This window comes from Equus asinus, chromosome 13 (assembly GCF_041296235.1).
Source record: "Equus asinus isolate D_3611 breed Donkey chromosome 13, EquAss-T2T_v2, whole genome shotgun sequence".
NCBI lineage: Eukaryota > Metazoa > Chordata > Mammalia > Perissodactyla > Equidae > Equus > Equus asinus.
This window is the reverse complement of record NC_091802.1, coordinates 15698634-15721862: the sequence shown is the minus strand read 5'-3', so window position 1 is coordinate 15721862 and position 23229 is coordinate 15698634. Positions and strand designations below refer to the sequence as shown.

At 37.8% G+C, this 23229-nt stretch overlaps 2 protein-coding genes across 2 annotated transcripts; both read right to left on the bottom strand.

Moving 5' to 3' along the window:
• Positions 1–1796: 1796 nt before the first annotated feature.
• LOC106821977 (olfactory receptor 1A1) lies at positions 1797–2726 on the bottom strand. Its single transcript, XM_014826885.2, has one exon. The coding sequence runs from the start codon at positions 2724–2726 to the stop codon at positions 1797–1799; it is 930 nt and encodes a 309-aa protein (XP_014682371.2).
• A 12898-nt stretch (positions 2727–15624) lies between these two features.
• On the bottom strand, positions 15625–16554 carry LOC106821968 (olfactory receptor 1A1-like). Its single transcript, XM_070482148.1, has one exon. The coding sequence runs from the start codon at positions 16552–16554 to the stop codon at positions 15625–15627; it is 930 nt and encodes a 309-aa protein (XP_070338249.1).
• Between the last annotated feature and the right edge of the window lie 6675 nt (positions 16555–23229).

The window sequence follows — 23229 nt, the reverse complement described above, 5'->3', positions numbered from 1 at the left end:
ATAGTAGAGGAGGTCAATATCACTCATCTAAATTAAAACAGAGGAATAACGTGAGACTGACAGAGCAGTCACATTGTATGGAGTTCTCCTAACAGTCTACCTCCTCTGCTCTTCTTTTATACTATCCTCTTTGGCACTTAATATTTCACTATGGGAAATGTTTTACATATCTCATATGATTTGGCCTTCTTGAATTTACCCATAACAGCAAAATTAACCTTGTGGCATTCATTATTTAAACATAATATTGCAGGATTCATTTATTCATTTAATACAAATTTATTAAGTAGTTACTAACGTCAGCATTGTCTAAGTGCTGAAGATATAACAGTGAACAAATCGGATGCCAAATCTTCACATTCTTGTGGGGAGAGACAGACAACATATCTATGTAACATTTTCATTGACCAAACTTGAAAATTCCCTAAATGAAATACCTTCATTCCCTCCATGATTTGGACATTCGTTCACACAGGTTCACATGCATTTGTAATAAAATACTTTCTGGTTAAAAAGAAGATATTTTTGATAGTTCTCATCCTTGGTGTTCTAGAGACCCAGAAAGCACTAAAAGGTGAATAATGTCATCTTCCAACATCCATGGATAAATTCTTGGTAATGTGAATTTTCTATAGAAGACAGAAATTTCATGTTTTTACTGGCAGTTAAAAGTAGTAGATGATAGAAAAACTTGCACACTGTTCTAAGATACATTCAACCCATCTTTTCAAAAAATGATCCTGTTTGGAAATATGATATTTAAGTACAATCACATACATTACTAATGTTTTGAAAATGTTTTATGATTTTCTCATGAACAGAATCCAATATTAGGTAGTGGAGTTCCTTAATGGGTATTTAGTGACCTGCTGGATTAACTATCTTTGTTTGGGGAAACCACATACATAATCAGGGTTGGTCATCCTGAATCAAAGCTTCGTGTTCCCTGGGCTATGTTGGAGAAAAATGACCACATCATTTTCAATACTGCTCCTTTTTCTTCATTTATTTGGCATCCCAATTTTTTGTCACTTCATTTCATGTTACAATTAATTAAATCAGCACTTATTGTTTTAATTGAACCAGAATGTTTATTACTTTAAAATGCAATAACTCTACTGATGACTATCCTCTTATATTTCAGGGAGAATCTTGTGCTCTTTAGGAACAGTCTAGCTTAATCATGAACACAGGAAGAATAAAAATATCTCCCCAGGCCAGTTCCTTTAAAGATTTTAATGGATGGGCAAATAATGTCTGGTCTGCTAATGTCTGATCATTATCAGATTACAATTCAAAGACTGATCTTTGCATTTGTTCATGCCACTTTCCACCAAGAATTGTTGTGTACATGTGCCCTAGGAGGCTTGTAATCATAGTAGGGGTGATTCAGCATAATAGTCTAATAAATATTGACATTTGAATAGTCATTTATAGCTTTCAAATCATGGACTAGTGTGAGCCTCACACCCTGTGACAGTGGTGGAGCAGATGTTAGTATTCCTAAAGTAGACGTAGAAATTGAGCTTCAGACCTTCTCAACTTTACTCTGCTACTCAGTAGCTTAGCTGAGAAGTGAACTCAATGTTCCTGTGCTGCCACTCTGCCAAAAGGACAATAAAGTTTACAAAGTGAGAATTTCAGTAAGATATATCATGTATTGTTAGAAACTTCTGAGAAGAATTTCTAACTGGAAAGATCAAAGTTGCCTTCTTGGAGCGGGAGGACACTGGGACTGGATTTTCAAGTGCATCCTAAAGGGTAACTGCAGTCTTCAATGTATGACCTCACATTGGTTATGAGGAGATTCTCTTGTTGAACAGTTTCCCCAGGGCAGCCTTCATGTCTCGATTTCTCAGACTATAGATGAAAGGATTTAGCATTGGGGTCAGTGCCATGTACATTACAGTTATCACCGCATCCTTTAGGCTATAACTAGTCAGAGGGCGGAAATACATTCCCATGACTGTCCCATAATACAAAGAAACAATTGTGAGGTGGGACCCACAGGTGGAGAAGGCTTTATGTACACCTTTGGTGGATGGAACCCGTAAGACTGTGGAAAAGACCCGAACATAGGAAATGATGATGCATAGTAATGGCACAGAGAAAACCCCAACTCCTAGGTACATCATCTTCACATTGAAGTGGATGTCAGAACAAGACAGCTTGAGCAAAGGAGTAATGTCGCAGTAGAAGTTAGCCACTTTCTGGTTGCCACAGAAGGACAGACTAGCTGTGAGCAGAGTGTGTGGGAAGGCATTGGCATTTCCAACCACCCAAGACCCAACAATTAGCAGGACACAAGACCGTGGGCTCATAATTGTTGTGTAATGAAGTGGGCGGCAGATGGCCACAGCACGATCATATGCCATTGTTGCCAAGATATAGCTATCTGTGTTACCCAAGGCAATCATGAAATACATTTGCGTTAGGCATCCCCCAAAGGAGATGGCTTTGGTGCCCAAGAGATGATTGGCCAGCATCTTAGGGATTGTTACAGAGGAGAAGAAGATGTCAACAAAGGAGAGGTTGGCGAGGAAAAAGTACATGGGTTTGTGAAGGAAAATGTCAGAGCAAATGGCCAAGATTATGACTAGGTTACCAATCAATGTGATGGGGTAAACGAACAGGAAGAGGATGAAGAAGAAGTATTCCTGTTCCTGCTGACCGGTAACTCCAAGGAGGATGAAATCCAGGGTAGAGGATTGGTTTTCTTCTCTCATGGCTGCTTTGTTAAGAAAGGGGAGAGGAATCCAGAATTATTAGTGAAGCTACTGTGTGTAAAAAACTTCCTTATCTGCCAGTTTCCACTCAAATGATCAGCCATCTCTACAACTGAATTTATTAAATCAAGAGATAGCCAATATTTTGGGAAAATTTCCTTGTTGGTCAGTGTGACTAATCAACAATTAGCCCTGGACACTCATGTCTAAGAAGTGAGAAATCTATGAATCAGAGGTGTCCATCCTCCTCCATCCCTTCACCACCACCCAAACACCCAGGATTTAATCAATTTACAAATACTTAATACTCATCCTACATGTGCCACATACTTTGTTAGGCTTCTGGAAAAATCACAAATATGTGGAAAATACAATTTATTAATCCACTTATTCAACGTGTAAGACATAGTCTCTCCTCTCATGGACTTTGCAACTTAGTGGAAAAGCCAGAATCACACGCTGATGTTATTATACATGATAAGGAAACAACAGCATTTTGGAGTGTTTGACAAAATACTCCAATGCAAAGAGTGTGTGAAAACAAGAATCAACCTGAAAACTAGGAATTATTCCAATGATCCAACACATAGTAATTCCAGAGCCAGGTAACTAACAGCTGTCCACCCTGACATTAGAAGGTTGTAAATCACAAAGACCACTGACTTTAGGTCTTAGCAAAAACAAACCTATTGAACTTCCTCCTCAAGTGTCCCATTGTCAAAGACGACTTTCACCACCTCATTTGATAGGCTTTGTCTCTTCACTTGATACTAGCCAAAAGGCTGAGATATGATAGTGTTTGTCTCTGGAAAACTCTGTAATACAGATAATCAGAAAGCTTTTCTCTTCAGTCTTCTCTTTCCTTTCTTTCTTATTTCTTTTGGTGGCTCATCCAACTCCATAGTCACTTTAAGTACTGCTCAGTAAACTCTCAGGTCTGTATCTGTAGGCTTTATTTCTCTTTCCCATATTTCTACATTCAGCCATCTTGCCAACATGTCTGTCCAAACCCCAGACTCTGTATATCCAACCTAGGTAGTTTGCAAGCTTTTTTGAGGATGAACCATACTTCACTTATTGTATCCCCCCAGGGAAATCATTGTGGAATATTGACCATTGTAAGAACCAGTAAGTTTGCACTTAATATTTCTTGGGTTAAATAAAGGTTTATTTCTTGGATTCCCCACATGTGGGATCCTTACAGCACACTGATCCAATTTATCCCTTACTTCTACATCTCATTTTGTTGATTCTTCATTTAAAATAATTCTTACACAACTCCACTTTTCTACTTGCTGTTTCAGAATTTTAGCTTTGTCATCTTCATCTTCTCCCTGAAGTATTGTAATGCTCTGTTGAGTGCTCGACTACAGATTCCCTCCACTTTGATCCACTTGCACTCTGAGGCACACTACTTATGGCTAGGACTGCTAGCTGCTCATCCAAATCCATGTCATTCTCTCCTTTCTGGACATACAATTAGACTACATTTCCCAAACTCCCCCTGCACTGAGGTGTGGTCATGTGACTGAGTTCTAAGCAATCCACTTATGTGTTCTAGTTCTGGGCTTTCTCCACACTCTTTTCCCTCTTGTGCCAGCTGGATGGAAATGGCCAGGAGGCTGAATTGGATGGTGGAGTCACATGGTGGAATGACTTTGTCTCCATAGTTCTCCACACCCAAGAGAGACACCATCCACCAAGAAGACACTCACTGGGACTGTTGAAATAAACTTTTATTCTTTTTAAACCATTACACATTTTGTTATGTCTTTGTTGCTAGTATAGGATATCCTGAGTAATTCACTAAATTTCTAAAGAGAATTGTACTCAATAATTAATTAAATCACCAATTCTTAGTGTCTCCTCTAGTACATGTGTGAAACATATGCTAGGCACATCAATTCAGTTTTAATTATATTTTCCCCAAATATGATGTGCTTCTTCATCTCTGCACCTAAAGAAATTTGGTTTTCTTTCTTGAAATGTCTTACCCTATCTTCACACAGAATCACAATATCTCATGGTTGGGAGGGTTCAATAAAGCTAAAGGACTCAGAGACTATGGTTAGTTCATATGTTGTGGAAGTGTAGCATTTTAGAGTTGGGGTTCTCAGCAACATGGTAGACTAAGCTAATGTCACTAGGTCTCATTCCAATAAAAATACATAGAAATTTTAGATAAATTTAAAAATTAATACAAAATACACATAGCTAGACCTAAAAGAAATGGGAATACATTGAAATTAGAAACAAAAGGAAAACTCAGAGCAAGAGCTGTAAGCCATAGTTGGTGCTGTTGTGCCCCCTTGGGATTTCCACCCAAAAATATGGCCCTAAAGGCTACAATCTGGTTTGTTAATTCCCCTTTGGTACAGGAGATGTGGCACAGATCTGCATGAAGTAGAGAGCTAATTGAATTCTCTGCAAAAAACACTTGAAGTGTTGCCCTATTTGTGAAATAACACTAGAAACTTTTCTTTTGCCATATTAGAATTTGAAAGGGAAGAACAAAAGGATAAAATTCACAGAAAATATGATTCTCTACAGAGAAAATCCAAGGGAATCTCTAGATCAATCAAGGATTCCCAAGGAAACCTCTAGAGAGAACAGTAAGGTTGTTTGACACAACCCAATATTAAAAGCAACCAATACTGTTCTTATACTTAAAAAATAATAAAGTAGAAAATATAATTTAAAAAATACTCTTAGTTCAAAATAGCAATGGAAAATATTAAGGAATCTAGAAATAATTCTAACAGAAGAGGTCCAACTGGTTTCAAAAATTTCCAAATTTTACTGAAGGACAAAAAAGGAATGTCTGAAAAAATGCAGAGATAAGCAATGTTAATGGCAAGAATGTGGTAAAAATGTCAATTCTCCTCCAATTAATGTACGGATCCAATGCAATCCCAATCAAAATACAGATTTCTTTAAACATGGAAGTTTGCATGCAGAATAATAAGGAGCCAAGAAGAGCTAAACTGAAGGATAGAGAATAAGGAAGAAGGAATTCCTCCATCAGCTATCAAAATAATTTACTATGGTAATTCAAACCATGGAGTAGTACTGGTGTAGGGAGTGAAAAATAGATCCACGTAACAGACTAGACAGTCAGACACAGATCAAATATTTATTAGAAGTTGGTATATAACATGAGTTGGTTTAGAAATGCACAAGGAAAGGGTGACCATTTTGACTGACCAATTTTGTAAAGACTGTTCATCAACGAGATATCCATATAGTAAAAGTAATATAGAAAAATATGGGTGAGCGGTTAAGTTCACGCTCCGCTGTGGCGGCCCAGGGTTCGGATCCTGGGCGTGGACATGGCACTGCTCGTCAGGCCACGTTGAGGCGGCGTCCCACATGCCACAACTAGAAGGACCCACAACTAAGACATACAACTATGTACGGGGGGCGCAGTTTGGGGAGATAAAGCAGAAAAAAAAAAGATTGGCAACAGTTGTTAGCTCAGGTGCCAATCTTTAAAAAAAAAAAGAAAAATAATTCTTAAAGAATTAATGGTGGAAAACAAAACTTCAAAAAACTGAGAGGAAGATATAAGCATATCAAATCAACACATTGTATTCCTTAAATTTATACAATGTTATATGATGCTTACATCTCGATAAAGCTGGAAAAAATTTAGAGAAAAATGTTTCTGATATCAGAGAAAGAATTAATTTCTTAAACCAGGGAAAAAACACACAAACGTAAGAAAAGTCTGTTAAACTTAGATCGCTTTAAATTTAAAACATTTGTATGAAAAAGACACTAAAAAGAAAGGGGAAAGACAAGTCATGAACTGGAAAGAAGTATTTGCTAAACACACAATCAATAAAGGATTAGTATTCAGAATATAAGAGTCCTACATACTAGTAAGAAAGAGACCAAAAACCCTATAGAAAACAATAGGCAGCAGGTTTGAATAAGTAAGACATAGAAGGGGAAGCTGGTATGGCCAATAAACAAAAGAAAAGACATTCAACTAAATTAACACAAAATTTAATTTAACATTCCTCATCTCGGAACATGTAAAAGTATAAAAGTCTGACAATTGCAAATGTTGGGAAGAAATGTAAAAATTAGTATCGCCATTAGAAGCACAATTAGCTCATCTCTAGGAAAGCTGAAATTCATCCACCTGTGACCCAGCAATTCCACTTCTAGGTTAGACCCTGGAGAAACTCTGGCTTATGTGTACATGAAGATATTCACAGGGATGTGTACTGTCATAGAAGAAACTTGGAAATGGCCTACCCATGGAAGAATGGATAGGTAAATTGTGCCAATTTCTTATTAAGGAATGCTGTACAACAGTAAAAGTGAATGAATTCATGTGGACAAATTAAAAAAAATAGGATGGAAAACGGCAAGTTACAGGAAGCTGTATTCTGTATCACACAATATATATAAAATAATACATATTTATGTAGTAAAAGTATAAATCTTGCCTGGGAGTATATTACCAACTCCAGAAAATTGGTTGCTTCTGGAGTGAGGAGGGGAAAATAAGATTTTGAATGGGAATAGAGAGTTTCAAGTATATTTGTAAAATTTATTTGGAGCAAATATGATCAAATGTTATGTTTGTTAAATCTAGATGATGAATTTTTGCTATGTCTTTGCCATTTTGATGCTTTAACAAATTCATAATAAACAAATTTTATTTAAAATAAAAATTTCAAAGGTTTGGTGATCGCTGGGTCCAGAGTGAGGCCATGGAACTGTGTGGCTCAAGTCCATTTTCACTGAATGTAGGAGAGAGAGAGAGTGTTGCTTGTGAACAGGATGAGAATAAATGGGAGTTTACACTGGAAAGAGGGATCCAGGGGCCACGTGTCATGCTAAGAGTGACGGTTACAGTGAAAAAATGTTCAGGTTATAGGAAGAAAAGTAGTAAGTGGATGCAAGTAGGGATGGATTTTGACACCATTTTGCTATGTTATTTGACTGTCTGACGCTACCCCTCCCTGCTCATTCATTTTGTGTACACCTGCTCTTTGAACCAATGGTGATCTCCAGCCTCTTACCCTCTGTATAGTAGCCAGCCCAGTTCTGGCACTTTCATCTCTCACCAGCATACACCCCATGGCCGTGCACCCTTTCAGAAGACTTCAACCCAAGACAACATGTCTATACTTTTACTTCCCTCTTCCTGGGTAGCCAAGGGATAGTGGAGAAATCACACAAATGTGGGGAATCAGCCTGAAAAAGAAGTTTGGGGTTATATTGTGGAGAATTTTGAAGCAACGTAAGATCTTTATACTTTATTCATTACATAGCAAAAAGTAATATAGTGCATGTGGATCGCACTGCCCTTTCTGGTAATAAGGATATGAAACCTTTTATTTAATACAAACATAGGTATTTGGGCATGTAAAATGACTGATGAAAAAGACAACATATTGAATGACTATTGCAAGGACAACCACAAAATTGGCACACACACACAAAAAGAGTTAAGTATGTATAAGAAGAAGCTGCACCTGAAAAGCAGGAATGATTGGTATAATCATTGTGAGAAATAAAGGCACAGGGAACCAGAGGAGAGAAGCGTCTGAGCACACAGGCTTTAGGATCCGCAGTGTTAGATGTTAAGGTGTCATCATGGAGAGAGTTGATTTCCACTGAAACCTTGAAGAGAAAGCTGAAAGAACCAGATGTCCTCAGGGAGAGGAGCCAGGAGATGCATCAGCATAGATGCTAGAGGCTGATTAAGCCAGAGTTCCAGGCAATGCTGGACTGCTGAAATCCATTCTCCTGTAAAGAGCTTGTGCTCTGAGATATCTGTCACATAAGTGTGACAGTCTTGAGGACAGTTTTTCAGGGGCACAAAAGGCTAAATACTTCCTCTTGGCACCAGGGGTAGCAGACAAGGCCAAAGAAATATCCTTCAAGTGCTTTGAACCATCAGTGCTTTGACAATGAAATAACCTAATTTTTTGAAGGGGCCTGTTTGTAGGCACCATTGAACATGGGAGTACAACATGGGTTTGTAGCATCTAAGTCTATAGGCTTATGTGAGTGCACGTGCACACACACATACACACATGTGCACAATATTACTTAGGGAGGTATAGAACTCAGGACTGAGATAACCAAGACTATCTTTTCCTCATCCTGTTTCCACAGTTAAGGGCCTAAAGATAACCATTGTCAGAAGGGGAGGTTACTCTCTTTTGTCTATCCAATCTTGAGACCTTGTGTGCTGGATTCAGGCCAAGGTATGAGTCCAAGTTTTGCCACTGCCTCTCTGTGTGACTTTAGGGAATTCAATTCACCAATTTTTTCATCTGATCAAATGACAAACTAATTCTACTTACCTCTTGGGGGTGTTGTGAGGGTCAAAGAAGATAATGCAGTTAGTGCAGTTGCTGGCTATCTGTCCTTTGGTGTCACCGTAGCCTCTGCCTGAGGAGTCAGCTCAGATGCTGTCAAAAGGGTCCTGGTCCTGTGGCCTTCACTCCTCTTCCACAAATGGGACGTTTACAGCCTGCTGGTCTAGCACTTGTTGGCTTCCGTTTTTGGAGGCAGGCATGCTACAGAAAGTGGCAGGAGTAGTCCTGGAGAGTGGGTCTCTGGTCCTCTGTTCCTGAGGCAGAGGAGATAGGACTGGATGGTTTGGAAAGAGTCCTAATTTTTCTAGCTGAGGAGCAGAAGAAGCTATCCTTGATGGAACCTGAAGATGAAGATTCTAGTTTTCTCCTTAAGGAAGCGTGATGGGTCATAGGATAGAGAAAACTGTGCATTATTCACCAGGTTATAAAGTCACTTGAAACAGGCCCCTCAACCTTCTCTTCATTCTGACCATAGAGTAATTGTTGAGACTCATTACACACTCCTACAGCTGTGCCCTGAGGGGGCACAGTGGTTCTCAAGAGTAATCTTTCTCAGAGTTCTAGAAGGAAGGATGGGCGAAAGGCTTACCAAGAGAATATGTCTCCAGGGTTCAAGTCCTGGGCTGACTTATTCTAGCCTCTTTGTTGGAATGTGGGCCCCTGTCCTCTGCTGTTCAGCACAAACTAGAATCACTCCATGAGATACAAGGCCTGTGCTACAATTGAGCTCCTCGTCTTTATTCTAGGCTATGATGAAGCCTTTTTGGTGTTAAATGTGCAAGGAAGAGTTATATTTCACTTTTTGCCTATGATTTGTCTTGAGGTGGATTATGATGGAAGTTAAACTTTCTTTTTTCTAGCATTTTGGCAGTAAGTCTCTGAACTTTTTAGATTCTTAGAGGAGGAAAGAGCCTAGATGTGATCTAGTCAACTTCATGTACGTGTCACCTTTGTAACAGCCCTGATTAATGTTCATTATGCCATGGCTTAGCCCCACCGGTAGCAGAGAGGTCATTACCTTTCTGCAGAAGACCATGGTGGAGACTGTGAGCTCTGGCTGGGTTTCGTTCCAGGCTTTGCCTCTTACTGGCTGTCACTGACCTTGGACAGTTATTTAATGTACCTACTCATCTCTATAATTGGAATAACAACAGCAACAATCACAACGTCCTCATAAAGTTACTATGAGGATCAAGTGAACTAATATCTGGAAAGTTCTTAAACCAAGCCTGGCACATAATTTGCACTTGGCCATTTTTAACTGTCATTTTGCCACCTCTATACTACTGCCTTTATCACCTTTAACACTTCCTCCTAACTACTTATTTTACTGCTAGTCGTGTGTTTGTTGGACAACTCTCTAAAATCTTCTTCAGATTCTGCACATGGTAGATGCTGAAACATTTGTTGAATTGCATTTTCCTTTAGACATGTTTCATGTTGCACCATGCTGTTTGCTCTGTTGTTACCTGCCCTGTCATCAGATCACACTCCAGTGTTCAGGACGTGGACTCTCCAGACACTGATAAGATGACATCTCATGATAAATATTTTCTTCCTAGTAATAACATTTTCCTCTTCATGTCCTTTTCAGAATCTCTTCCTACTTCCACGTTTTATTTTCTGGTTATCGATTAAGGGAAAGGAATTGTGCAATGTCACCGAAGAGAACTACAAATAAAATAAGGTTTTAACCTCAAACACTGCAAATATTTCTCTTTATAGTGGCAACAGCTTGCATTGGTTTATGAAAGGAATTTCTGACCTTCCACGTCCTAGAGAGAAAATCCTGTGGATGGTGAGAGAGGCTAAATTTAACTGTCTTTAGAAAATTCCAGTCTTTGTTAAATCCCTTTTAGTTTAAAGATACTTAAAAAAGAGTGATCTATGAAATATATTTGCAGAGTAAGAGAAGAGGAAGGACACCTGGAAGAAAAACTTATATTTGAAAGCAATTTAAGGAAGGGAACAGAAAATTTTTTAAAAATTATTTTTTCATATTCTTTAATTTTCCTATTATTATTTCATATTATAAAGACATTAAAATAAGTCTTAAGACATTAAAATAAGAGAATATAAAACAGAAACAAGTTTAGATGACAATGAAATTGACATAGAAACAGCAGACAGAATGGAATAATGAGCAGGAAAATGATTTTAATTGGCATTTTAGGCAAAATTGACATTTCTGAAAATAAATTAGCAAATTAGTTCAGAAGTTGTCTTAGTCTGTTCCAGCTGCTATAACAAAATGCCACAGACTGGGTAGTTTATAAACAACAGAAAATTATTTTTCACAGTTCTGGATGCTTGAGAAGTCTAGGATTGTGGTGCTGGCAAATTTGGTGTTTGGTGAGGTCTTCCTGCTTCACAGAAGGTGCCTTTTCCTTGTGTCCTCATGGCATAAGGGGCAAGGGAGCTCTGTGAGGTCTCTTTTATAAGAACACTAATCCCATTCCTGAGAGCTCCACCCTCATGAACTAAACACCTCCCAAAGACGCCACCTCCTAATACCATCACTTTGGGCATTAGGATTTCAGTATAGGAATTTTGGGGGGACACAAACATTCAGACCATAGCAGAAGTCCTTCCTTAAGGAAGATTAATAGGATAAAAAATTTAAAACAATAAAGTAGAAGAGAAATGTTGAGTATTGAGGAGAACATGGTGCTCTAACTTTAAGAATATTAGTAGTTCCATGAAAAACATGAATAGAACAAAGCAACAATTAAAGTTGCAAAACAAGATCAAGAACCAGAGCACAGTCAAAAGCCTCCCCATATTCTGGATGATATTAATGAAAATAACCTCAGCTGTATCTTAGCAATTTTTGGTATTTTATTATAGGAATAACATTTTTATGAATAAAAATTTCAGTAACAGAATAACAGATTCCATAAAAAGAGACAGATGTTCAAATTAGCTTCAAGCTTTTCTCAATAAACACCAATGCCAGAAGACGTTGAAGAAGTATCAAAATTTTAAGGGGACAATTTCACAAGTCAATCTGTACTCAGCTAGGTTATCTCTGTTGTAAATGCTATTGCAAAATTGTCAAAATATTTCTTTAAAAATAACATTTTGTTGTGACAAATTTAAGTATTGTGAATAATCCATATTTTAAATTTCTGAGAAATGTAATGGAGACCATGAATTGAAGAATGGAAAGGAATGCAGGGAGCAAAACACATCCTAACTCTTATGACACATAAAGGGGACTTAAGATTATTGGTTTTTTCTTGACTTTATAAATATAGAAATAAAGGTTTAAGTATATCAATTCTACTATTTAACTAGATATTCGCTACTAGAATTTTTTAAAAAAGAAGTCACTGTATTGTATCAAATCAAATCAAGTGTGGTCTGCATCATGTTATAAAAAGAGATACAGACCCTCATGTTTTTATTTTAAAAGAAGTCTACTGGAGTCAGATATCTATTTTACCTTTAAATAGAAAGGCAAAAGATCTAAATTCCAAGGCTCTTACACTGATCAAAGAAAGTGGACACTACTGATAACTCTACAAATCAGAGGTGCAAATTTGAAATCATTATTCAAGCAAATCATTAATTAATAAATGAGACCATTTAGTTTAACGTGAAAGAAAGACCCACACAAGATTAAATATTACATTTCTTAGGCTCTAAAAATAATCTCTGAAATTCAAGTATCTTGATGAAACTTCTTTTCAGGGACTTTTTTTTGTTTAACTGACAACACAGTAGGATGGTTATATTTGAATCTTTTAACAGGATTTTCTATATTTTTTAAATGGCTTAATAACAATTTGCTGTATGTATACACCAGTTTCTTTTTCCACTCATCTGTTGATGGGCAATTATGTTGTTGTCATCTCTTGGCTTTTGTGAATAATGCTGCAATGAACATGGGACTGTAAATGTCTCCTTGAGATTCTGATTTCAATTCTTTTGGATAAATACCTAGAAGTGGGTTTGCTGGATCATATGGTAGTTATATTTTTAATTTTTTGAGAATCCTCCATACTATTTTTCATAGAGGCTGCCCCATTTTACATTCCCAACAACAGTGCGCAGGGGTTCAATATCTCTGCATCCTTACTGACGTGAGGTGATATCTCATCGTGGTTTTGATTTGCATTTCTCTGATTAGTGATGTTGAGCATCTTTGAGCATCTTTTCATATACATGTTGACAATTTGTATATCTTCTTTGGAGAAATGTCTATTCAATTCCTCAGCCCATTTTTTCTTTTTAAAGATTGTCACTTGAGCTAACAACTGTTGCGAATCTTTTTCTTTTTCTCTGCTTCTTCTCCCCAAATTCCCCCAGTATGTAGTTGTATATTTCAGTTATGGGTCCTTCTGGTTGTGGCACGTGGGATGCCGCCCCAGAGTAGCCTGACAAGCGGTGCCCAGGATCCGAACCAGTGAAACCCTGGGCCACTGAAGCAGAGTGTGTGAACTTAACCACTTGGCCACGGGGCCTGCCCCTCCTCAGCCCATTTTTAAATTGAGTTATTAGGTTCTTTTTTTTTTGCTACTGAGTTGTGGGATTTCCTAACATATTTTGAAATTAACCCTTTATCAGATATATGCTTTGAAAATATTTTCTCCCATTCTATAAGTTGACTTTTCAGTCTGTTGATTGTTTCCTTTGCTGTGCAGAAGCTTTGTAGTTTGATGTAGTCCCATTTGTCTATTTTTGCTTTTGTGGTCTATGCTTTTGGTATCATATCCAAGAAATCACTGCGAAGTTAATGTCATAAAGCTTTCCCCTGTTTTTCCTTCTAGGCGTCTTACTTTCATATCTTTCGTTTAAGTCTTTAATGCATATTGAGTTGATTTTTCTGTATAGTGTAAGATACATGTGTAATTTCATTCTCTTGCATGTGGATTTCCAGTTTTCCCAATATTATTTGTTGAAGAGAGTATCCTTTCCACTTTGTATATTCTTGGCAAATTTATCAAAGATCAGTTGACTGTATATGCATGGATTTATTTTTAGGCCCTCTATTCTCTTCCACCGGTCTATAGATCTGTCTTCATGCCAGTACCATACTGTTTTTTTAATATTATAGCTTTGTAATATAGTTTGAAATGAGTACATGTGATGCTTCCAGCTTTGTTCTTTCTCAAGATTGTTTTGGGTATTTGTGGTCTTTTTTGGTTCCATATACATTGCAGAACTGTTTTTTTCTATTCATATAGAAAATGTCATTGGGATTTTGATAGGGATTGTATTGAATCTGTGGTAGTATGGATATTTTCACAAATTAAGTTTTTCAAGCCATGAATACAGAATGTCTTTCCCTTTATTTGTGTCTTCTTTAATTTCTTTCATTAATGTTTTATAGTTTTCAGTGTATATGTCTTTCACCGTCATAGCTAAGTTTATTCCTAAATATTTTATTCTTTTTGGTGCTGTTGTAAATGCATTTTTTAAAAAATTCTCTTTCTGATAGTTTATTGTAAGTTACAGAAACATGATTTATTTGTGTGTGTTAATTTTGTATCCTGCAACTTTACTGAATTTGTTTATTAGTTCTAACAGTTTTTTAAAAAAATATAGTCCTTAGGGTGTTTTATATATAAGACCATATCATCTGCAAACAGAGATTCTTTTGTTTCTTCTTTTCCAATTTTGATGCCTTTTATTTATTTTTCTTGACCAATGTCTCTGGCTAGGACTTCTAGTACTATTTTGAACAGAAGTGGAAAGAGTGGGTATCCTTTATTTCTAGGAATATAGCCATTTCTTCCAGGTCTGGAGGATGTAGCTTCTTTCTGCAGTTTATAGTCTCTGGGTTACCTCAGCATTTGTCTGTTTTTTTGATTTTACCTTTATTCTTTTTCAAGATACACCTATGTATGTAATTTCTTGTATTAAATCTTCTTGCTTTAAACATACGTGCTGTGGTTTATATTTCCAGAATGGATCCTAATTGACATACCAGGTATATAATGGATGGGTAGTGTCCGGTATGATTATGTATAATCATTATCAGATTACATTTCAGAGGCTGATATTTTCATTCATTCATTCTACTTTCCACAAATATTCTTTGGGTGCACTTTATATGACCAAGACTGTTTGGTACAGTCTTGAAAATCACTGAAAGGTACAGTGATGTGTTAAGACAGCTCCTGTGTTAAGAGGCTTGTAAGCATAGTAAGGGTGATTAAATATAGTAATCCAATAAAAATGACATGTGAATAGTGATTTATAGCCTTTGAAGTATGAATTATTGCAATCCTCACACCTTATGACAGTGGCTGGGCAGATATTATTATTCCTACATGTAGATATAGAAGCTGAGCCTCATTCTTTCCCTACTTTACTCTGATAGTCAACGTAAAGCCCGGACATAAACCCAATATTTTGTGCTGCCACTCTGCCAAAAGGAGTAGAAATGTATATCAATAACGTGTCTCATAAATTGTTACAACGTTTTGAGAAGAAGAATTTCTAGTGTAAAGATCAAAGGTGGCTTCTTGGAGGGGGAGGACATTGGGGATGGATTTACAAGTACATCGTCATTGGAGACTGCAGGCTCCATTATGATCTCACACAGGTTATGAGGAGATTCTCTTGCTGAAGAGTTTCCCCAGGGCAGCTTTCATGTCCCGATTTCTCAGACTATAGATGAAGGGATTTAACATTGGGGTCACTGTCATGTACATCACAGTTATCACTGCATCCTTTAGAGTGTAACTAATTAGAGGGCGGAAATACATACCCATGACTGTCCCATAATACAAAGAAACAACTGTGAGGTGGGAACCGCAGGTGGAGAACGCTTTACGCACACCTTTGGTGGATGGAACCTGTAAGACTGTGGAAAAGACCCAAAGATAGGAGATGATAATGCATAGTAATGGCACAGAAAAAACACCAACCCCTAAGTACATCATTTTCACATTAAATTGGATGTCAGAACAGGATAGCTTGAGCAAAGGGACAAAGTCACAGTAGAAATTGGCCACTTTCTGGTTTCCACAGAAGGACAACTTAGCTGTGAGCAGAGTGTGGGGGAGGGCATTGGCATTTCCAACCACCCAAGATCCAACAACTAGCAGGACACAAGATCGTGGGCTCATAATTGTTGTGTAATGAAGCGGGCGGCTGATGGCCACAGCACGATCATATGCCATCGCAGCCAACATATAGCTATCTGTGTTAGCCAAGGCAATCATGAAATACATCTGTGTTAGGCATCCCCCAAAGGAGATGGCTTTGGTGTTCAGGAGGTAGTTCATCAGCGTCTTAGGGAGTGTTACATAGGAGAAGAAGATGTCGACAAAGGAGAGGTTGGCAAGGAGAAAATACATGGGGTTGTGAAGGTGAATGTCAGAGTGAATGGCCAAGATGATGAGCAGGTTACCAATCAACGTGGTTGGGTAAATGAATAAGAAGAGGATGAAGAAGAAATCTTCCTGTTTCTGCTGACTCGTAACTCCCAGGAGGATGAATTCCAGGGTGGAGGATTGGTTTCTTTCCCTCATGGCTGTTAGGTTCTAAAAGGGGAGAAGGAAGAAGAAAGAAAGAAGAAAGAAGAGAAGAATTATTAGTGAAGTTACTGTGTAACTTTATCTAGCACATTTGATTACTTGTGTTTATACCTAGGTGTAATAAACCCAAAGATAGCCAATATTTGGGGGGAAATAATCCCTGTTCATCAGTTGGACTAATTGTCAGATAGCCATTGACACTTTTGTCTGAGAAGTGAGCGATGTGAGTCAGAGGTGCCCATCCTTCTGATCCCAGCACCATTACCCAACCACCAAGGATTTAATAACTTATCAAATAATTGCCTTTCAATTGACATGTGCTAGATACTCTGCCAGATCTCGTGGAACAATCATGAACCTGTGAAAAATATAGTTTATTTATCCATTTATTCAACATATATGACAGCCTCTGCTCTCAGGGACCTTACAACTTAATGGAGAAACCAGGTTGGCACACTATTTTTATTACATATGATAAGGAAAGGACAGCATTTTGGAGTATTTGAAGAAAGCACTCCAGCACAAAGAATGTGTTGTACAAGGAGCATCCTGGACAATTAGAAATTGTTCCACTGAATAATCTCAGAGTGATTCCAGAGCCCAGGTGGTATCAGGTGACTATACTTGTCTTAGAAGATTGTAAATCAGAAAGACAACTGGGAATAGGTCCTGCAAAGCAAGTCCAATGAAATTCCTCCCCAGGTGTTCCATTTTCAAACCATATTTTTACTATCTCTTTGATAGATTTTATCTCTTTTCCAATCCTTTAAATATATATAAGCATAATACTTATTTCCTTGTTTTTCCCTTCCTCTGTTTCATTATTTATTTTGGTGACTCATGCAGCTCCATAGGGGCTTCAACTACCTCTTAGTAGACTCTCAGGTGTGCATCTGTAGGCTTTGTCTCTCTTCCCTATATTTCCACATTTGTCATACTGTAACACGTCTGAGCAAATCCCATATGCTGCATATCCAATCTAAGTAGTCTGCAAGCTTTTTTTTGAACAGGAAAACCATATCTTTCTAATTTTTATCTCCTCCAGAGAGATTATTGTGGATATTGTTCATTTTATGCACCAATAAGTTTTCACTCAAAACTTCTTGAATTGTATCCAGGTTTATGTTATGGGTTCCCCATATATGGAGAGCTCATAGGCACACTCATCCAGTTTATCGCTCACTGCTATATCTGATCTTGTTCACTCGTCATTTAAAATAATTCTTACATAACTTTTCTACTTATTGTCTCAGTGCTTTAGTTTTGACCATCATTATTTTCTACCTGAAATACTGTAATATTCCCTTAACTGCTTAACCATTGTTTCCCTTCTCTTTGGTCCATCTTGCACTTTGTGACCATACTACTTGTGGCAGAGACTACTAGCTGCTCACTCAAATTTCCACATCGTTCTCTTTGTGGGCACTCACCTCGACTACATCTCCCAGGCTCCCTTGCACTCAGGTGTTATTATGTGACTGAGATCTAGGTAACCCATCCATGCGTTCCAGTTCTGGGCTTCCTCCATGCTCTCTTTCCCGTTGGGCCAACTGAATGCAAATTGTCAGGAGACTAAATGGAATGGAGGAGTCGTATAATGGAAACTGCCTCTGTCCCTAGTTCTCCACATCCAGGAGAGCCATCATCCACCAAGAGGTCACCCACTGGGACTGTTACATAGGAGAGAAATAAACTTTTATTCTGTTTACACAATTATATATTTTGTGATCTATTTGTTATTATAGTCTAGGATATCCTATGTAATTCACTAATTTTTCTAAAGAACTTCTATTCAACAATAAATTCAATTTATAATTAATTCAATCACCGATTCTCAGTGTCTCCCATGGTATACATGTGAATTATATGCTAGGACTGGGGATGCAGATCTAATTGAAGTGTTAGCCTCTTTGTGAAAAGAGCACTACAAAAAAATTCTTCTGTATAAGAATTGGAAAAGAAGAAGCAAAATGGAGAAAGTTCACAGAAATTATGGTCGTCTACAATGAAAATCCAAGGGAATCTATAGATAAAGTAATAAATTTTAGGAAGTTTATTGGATATAAATCAATATTAAAGACAATCAGTATTGTTCCTGTACTTAATAAATAAATAAAAGTAATAAATTAGAAATTATTTACTTTTTAAAAACTCTCCATTCACCATAGCAAGAGAAATTTTAAATAATCTAAAATAATTCCAACAAATAGCTTCTAAGACTGGCATAAAATATTACAGAAGTTTTCTTAAGAAAAAAATACATAAAATAATGTGGAGATAAGCACTGTTATTGGAAGTACTCAATGTAGTAAAAATGTCAATTCTCCTCCAATTAATCTAAGAATTTGATGCAAGCCAATCAAAATACCACAGCTTTCTTTTAAACACGAGGGTTACCAAACTAATCCTAAAATTCATGTAGAAGAATGAGGAGCCAAGAAGAACTAAGTCAATTTCAGAAAAAAAGAATAAGGAGAAAGGAATTACCCTGTCACGTCTCAAAATGATTTATTATGGTAATTTGAACAGTGGAGTTATACTGGCACAGGGACTGAAAAATAGATCCATGTAACAGACTAGAGAGCCCAGAACAGACCAAGCATTTTTCAGAAATTGGTATATAAATAATAGTTACAGGCAGGAAAGGGATGGACTGAGTCTTTAGTAAAGAGTGATGGGATAACTGGATACTCACTTATAAAAAATAATACTGAAAAATAACGTCTAAAGGATTAATTGAAAGGAACAAAATGACAAAATTTTGGAAGAAAAAGGAGAAAATACGTTTATGATATAAGGGTAGGAAATAGTTTCTTACACCAGGCACAAAATACACAAAACATAAGAGAAAATATTGTAAAATTTAATTACATTAAAATTGAAACATTTGTATGAAAACACCATAAAAGAACGGAAAAGACGAGCCATGAATTGAAAGAGGTATTTGCTACACATGTATCAATTAATGATTAGCATTCAGAATACATAAAAGTCCTTCACACTAGTAGGAAAGAGATGAAAAACCCAGTAGGAAATAGTGGGCAGCAGGCTAGAATAGGCAAGTCATAGAAGGGAAAGCCGGTCTGGCCAATAAGAAAAGAAAGATGTTTCACAAAACTAAAACAAAATTGAACAATCTCCATCTTGGAACGTGTAAAAGTATAGCGGTCTGACAATTTTAAATGTTGTGAAGAAGTGGAAAAATTGGTATTGCCATTTGAAGAGCAATTAGCCCATTTCTAGGAAAGCTGGAATTCATCCACCTGTGATCCAGCAGTCCCGCTTCCACATTAGACCCTAGAGAAACTCTAGCTTCTGTTCATGAAGACATTCACGGGGATGTATACCATCATAGAGGAAACTTGGAAGTAGCCTACCCACAGAAGAATGGTTAGGTAAATTGTGCCAATTTCTTATTAATGAATGCTGCACAACAGTGAAAGTGAATGAATTCATGTGGATAAATTTTTTAAAATAACGGAAAATGCAAGTTACTGGAAGATATATTCTGTATCACACAGTATATGAACATTTTAATACATAAAATAATACACATGTGTGTAGTAAAAGTATAAATCTTGCCTGGGAGTATACTATCAACTCTAGAATTCTAGTTATCACTGGAGTGAGAGGGAGAAAAATGAGATTTAAATGGGAACAAAGGGTGTTTCAAATGTATCTATAATATTTATTTCTTTAAAAAATTTGGGGCAAGTATGACCAAATGTTGCATTTGTTAAATCTAGATGATGAGTTTTTATTATGTTTTTCTCTTTGTCATTCTGGTGCTTTAATAATATTATAATAAATAAAGAGTTTAAAATAAAGATTTCACATGTTGAATGATAATCGAGTCTAGAGTGTGGCCGTGGAGCTGGTGGTTCAAGTCCATTCTACAGTGAATGTAGGAGACTCTCTGTGTTCCTTGTGAAGAGGTTGAAAATAAATGGAAGTTATTTCCACTGGGAAGAGAAATCTAGAGGCCACATATGATGCTTACCCAGGCTTATTTATAGGGACATCTGTTTACTGCACTCAAAGTTGTATTTATAAAATACAAATGTGATTGTGTCCATCTCTTTAAAACCACTCATTGCCTGCCCATCACCTAACAGATGAAGTTCAATTTCCTTATCATGGAGAAAAATTCCAAGGCAAATTATTCAGACAACGGAGGGCAACTCCAGGCAGAAATGTGTTATGTGTCTTTATCAGGAGCTGAGGGTACAGATGAGGGAACAGGAAGAATCCAATAACAAAAAGAAGTTTTGGTTTATACTGTGGAGGGATTTGACCAACACGAGTAATTTGGACTTTATTCATTAGGTATGAAGATAGTCTAGTGGATTTGAGTTGCACTAACCTTTTCTGGCAATAGAGATATACAACCTTTTGTTTAACATAAACATAGGTATTTGGGCATATACATTAAATGACTGACCAAGAAGGCAACATTTTGAATAATATTCTGGTGCAAGGACAGCCACGAGGAAATAAAATGATACACAATTAAAGAATGTAAGAATAGCAATGGAAAATAAGTGGTTGGTATAATCAATGCAGGAACTAAAGAAACAAGATATCAGAGCAGAGAAGTTTCTGAGTACTGGGATTGAGGACAGAGATCCTCAGTGCCAGATGTCAGCGTGTCATCCTGGGGAGAAAAGAGTTCTGCAGAAAACCTGGAGAAAGAGGTAAAGAACCACATGCACCCAGGGAGAGGAGCAGGGGATGCCTCAGCATGGATGCTAGAGGCAGAGAGAGAGCCTCCAGTTTGCTAGAAGTAAGCCAGAGTCCCAGGCAATGCTGGGTCACTGAAATCCACCTTCCTCGAAAATGTTTATGTTCTGAGATATCGTCACGTGAGTATGATGGTGCAGAGGAAGGTTTGGAAGGGACAGAAGAGGCCAAGTGCTTTCCCCTGTCTTTGGGGGCAGCAAATAGACCAAAGAGGCATCTTCTGCGAGCTGTGAGACTCTGAATAGTTCAGCTACTCAGTGCTTTGACAGTGAAATAACATAATTTCCTGAAGAAGCCTGTTAGCATGCACCATTGAATATGGGAGTGGAAGGAGGGTCGTCTTTAGCTCCTCTCTAAGATAATGCACTTGTGTGAATGCTAGTGCACACACATGCACCCCCCACACACACACACAGACAATATTACTTCAGGAGGTGGAGAGAGCTCAGTATTGAGATAACAAAATCAGAACTATCCCTTCCTCATCCTGCTTTTTTGGGACACAAACCAAGGAGAAGCACGATCAGAAGGGGAGGGTCCACTCTCTGTCTGTCTGTCTGTCTGTCTGTCTCTTTCTCTCTACCTTTATCCATCTGAGCTTGAGGACTTGGGTTCTGGAGTCAAGATGTGAGTCCTAGTTTTGCCACTCTGTCTCTGTTTGACTTTAGGCAATTCGGTTCATCATTTTTTTCATCTGATAAAATGACAAAATAATTCTGCTTACCTCTTGGGGGTTTTGTGAAGGTCAAAGGATATAATGCAGGCAGTGCACTTGCTGGCTTTCTATCCCTTGATGTCACTGTCATAAAGACCCCATTGTTCTCCAGTGTCCACAGCCCATACCTAGAGAGTTAGCTCAGATGCTGTCAAAAAGTGTCCTGGTTCTGTGGCCTTTACTCCTCTTCCACGAAAGGGAAGTTTACGGTCAGCTGGTCGAGACCTGCTAATATTCCTCTCAGGTGGCAGGCATGCTGGAGAAAGTGTCAGTAGTAGGTCTGGAGAGGGGGTCCTCTGTTCCTGCAGCAAAGGAGATAGGACTGGGATGGTTTGGAAAGAGGAGCCCTGAGTTTCCCAACTGTGGAGCAGAAGAGGCAGAAAGATCTATCCTGGATGGAACCTGAAGACAAGGATTCCAGTTTCCTCTTCAAGGAAGCGGAATGGTCATAGCACAGAGAAGATTTATTTGCTAGGTTATAAGGTCTTTTGAAACATGACTCCCTTGGGTCTTCATTCTGGCCATAGTCAGAGTAATTGTTGAGACTCATTACACACTCCTACAGCTGTGTCCTGAGGAGACTCAGTGGTCCTCAAGAGGAATTGTTCTCAGAGTTCTTTCCTAGAAGGAAAGATGGGCAAGAGGGTTTCCCAGAGAGGTGTCTCCAGGGTCAAAACTCTGGGTTGACCTATTCTAGCCTCTTTGTTGGAATGTGGGCCCCTGTCCTCTGCTGTTGAGCACAAACTAACCACTTCTTGAAAGCTACAAGGACTGTGGAACAATGCAGCTCATGGTCTTAGTTCCAGCCTACACTGAAGCCTTTTTAGTGTTAGTTTGGCAAAGAAAAAGAATTCTATTTCATTTTTTTCCAGAATTCTACCTGAGGAAGGTTAGCATGGGAGTTATACTTTATTTATCTAGCATGCCGATGGTAGTTCTCTTGATTTTTTAGATTCTTAAAGATGGAATGGACCTAGATGTTATCTAGTCCTCTTCATGTATGTGTCATCTTTATGAAAGTCCTGATTAATGGTCGTTATCCTATGACATAGCACCTCCTGCGGCAGAGAGATCACTCCCTTTCTATAGAGGATTGTGGTGAAGACTGTGAGCTTTTGCTGGCTTTCAATCCTGGCTCTGCCACTTACTGGCTGTGATTGATTGTGAACCGTTATTTAACATACTTACTCATCTTTAAAATGGGAATATTAATA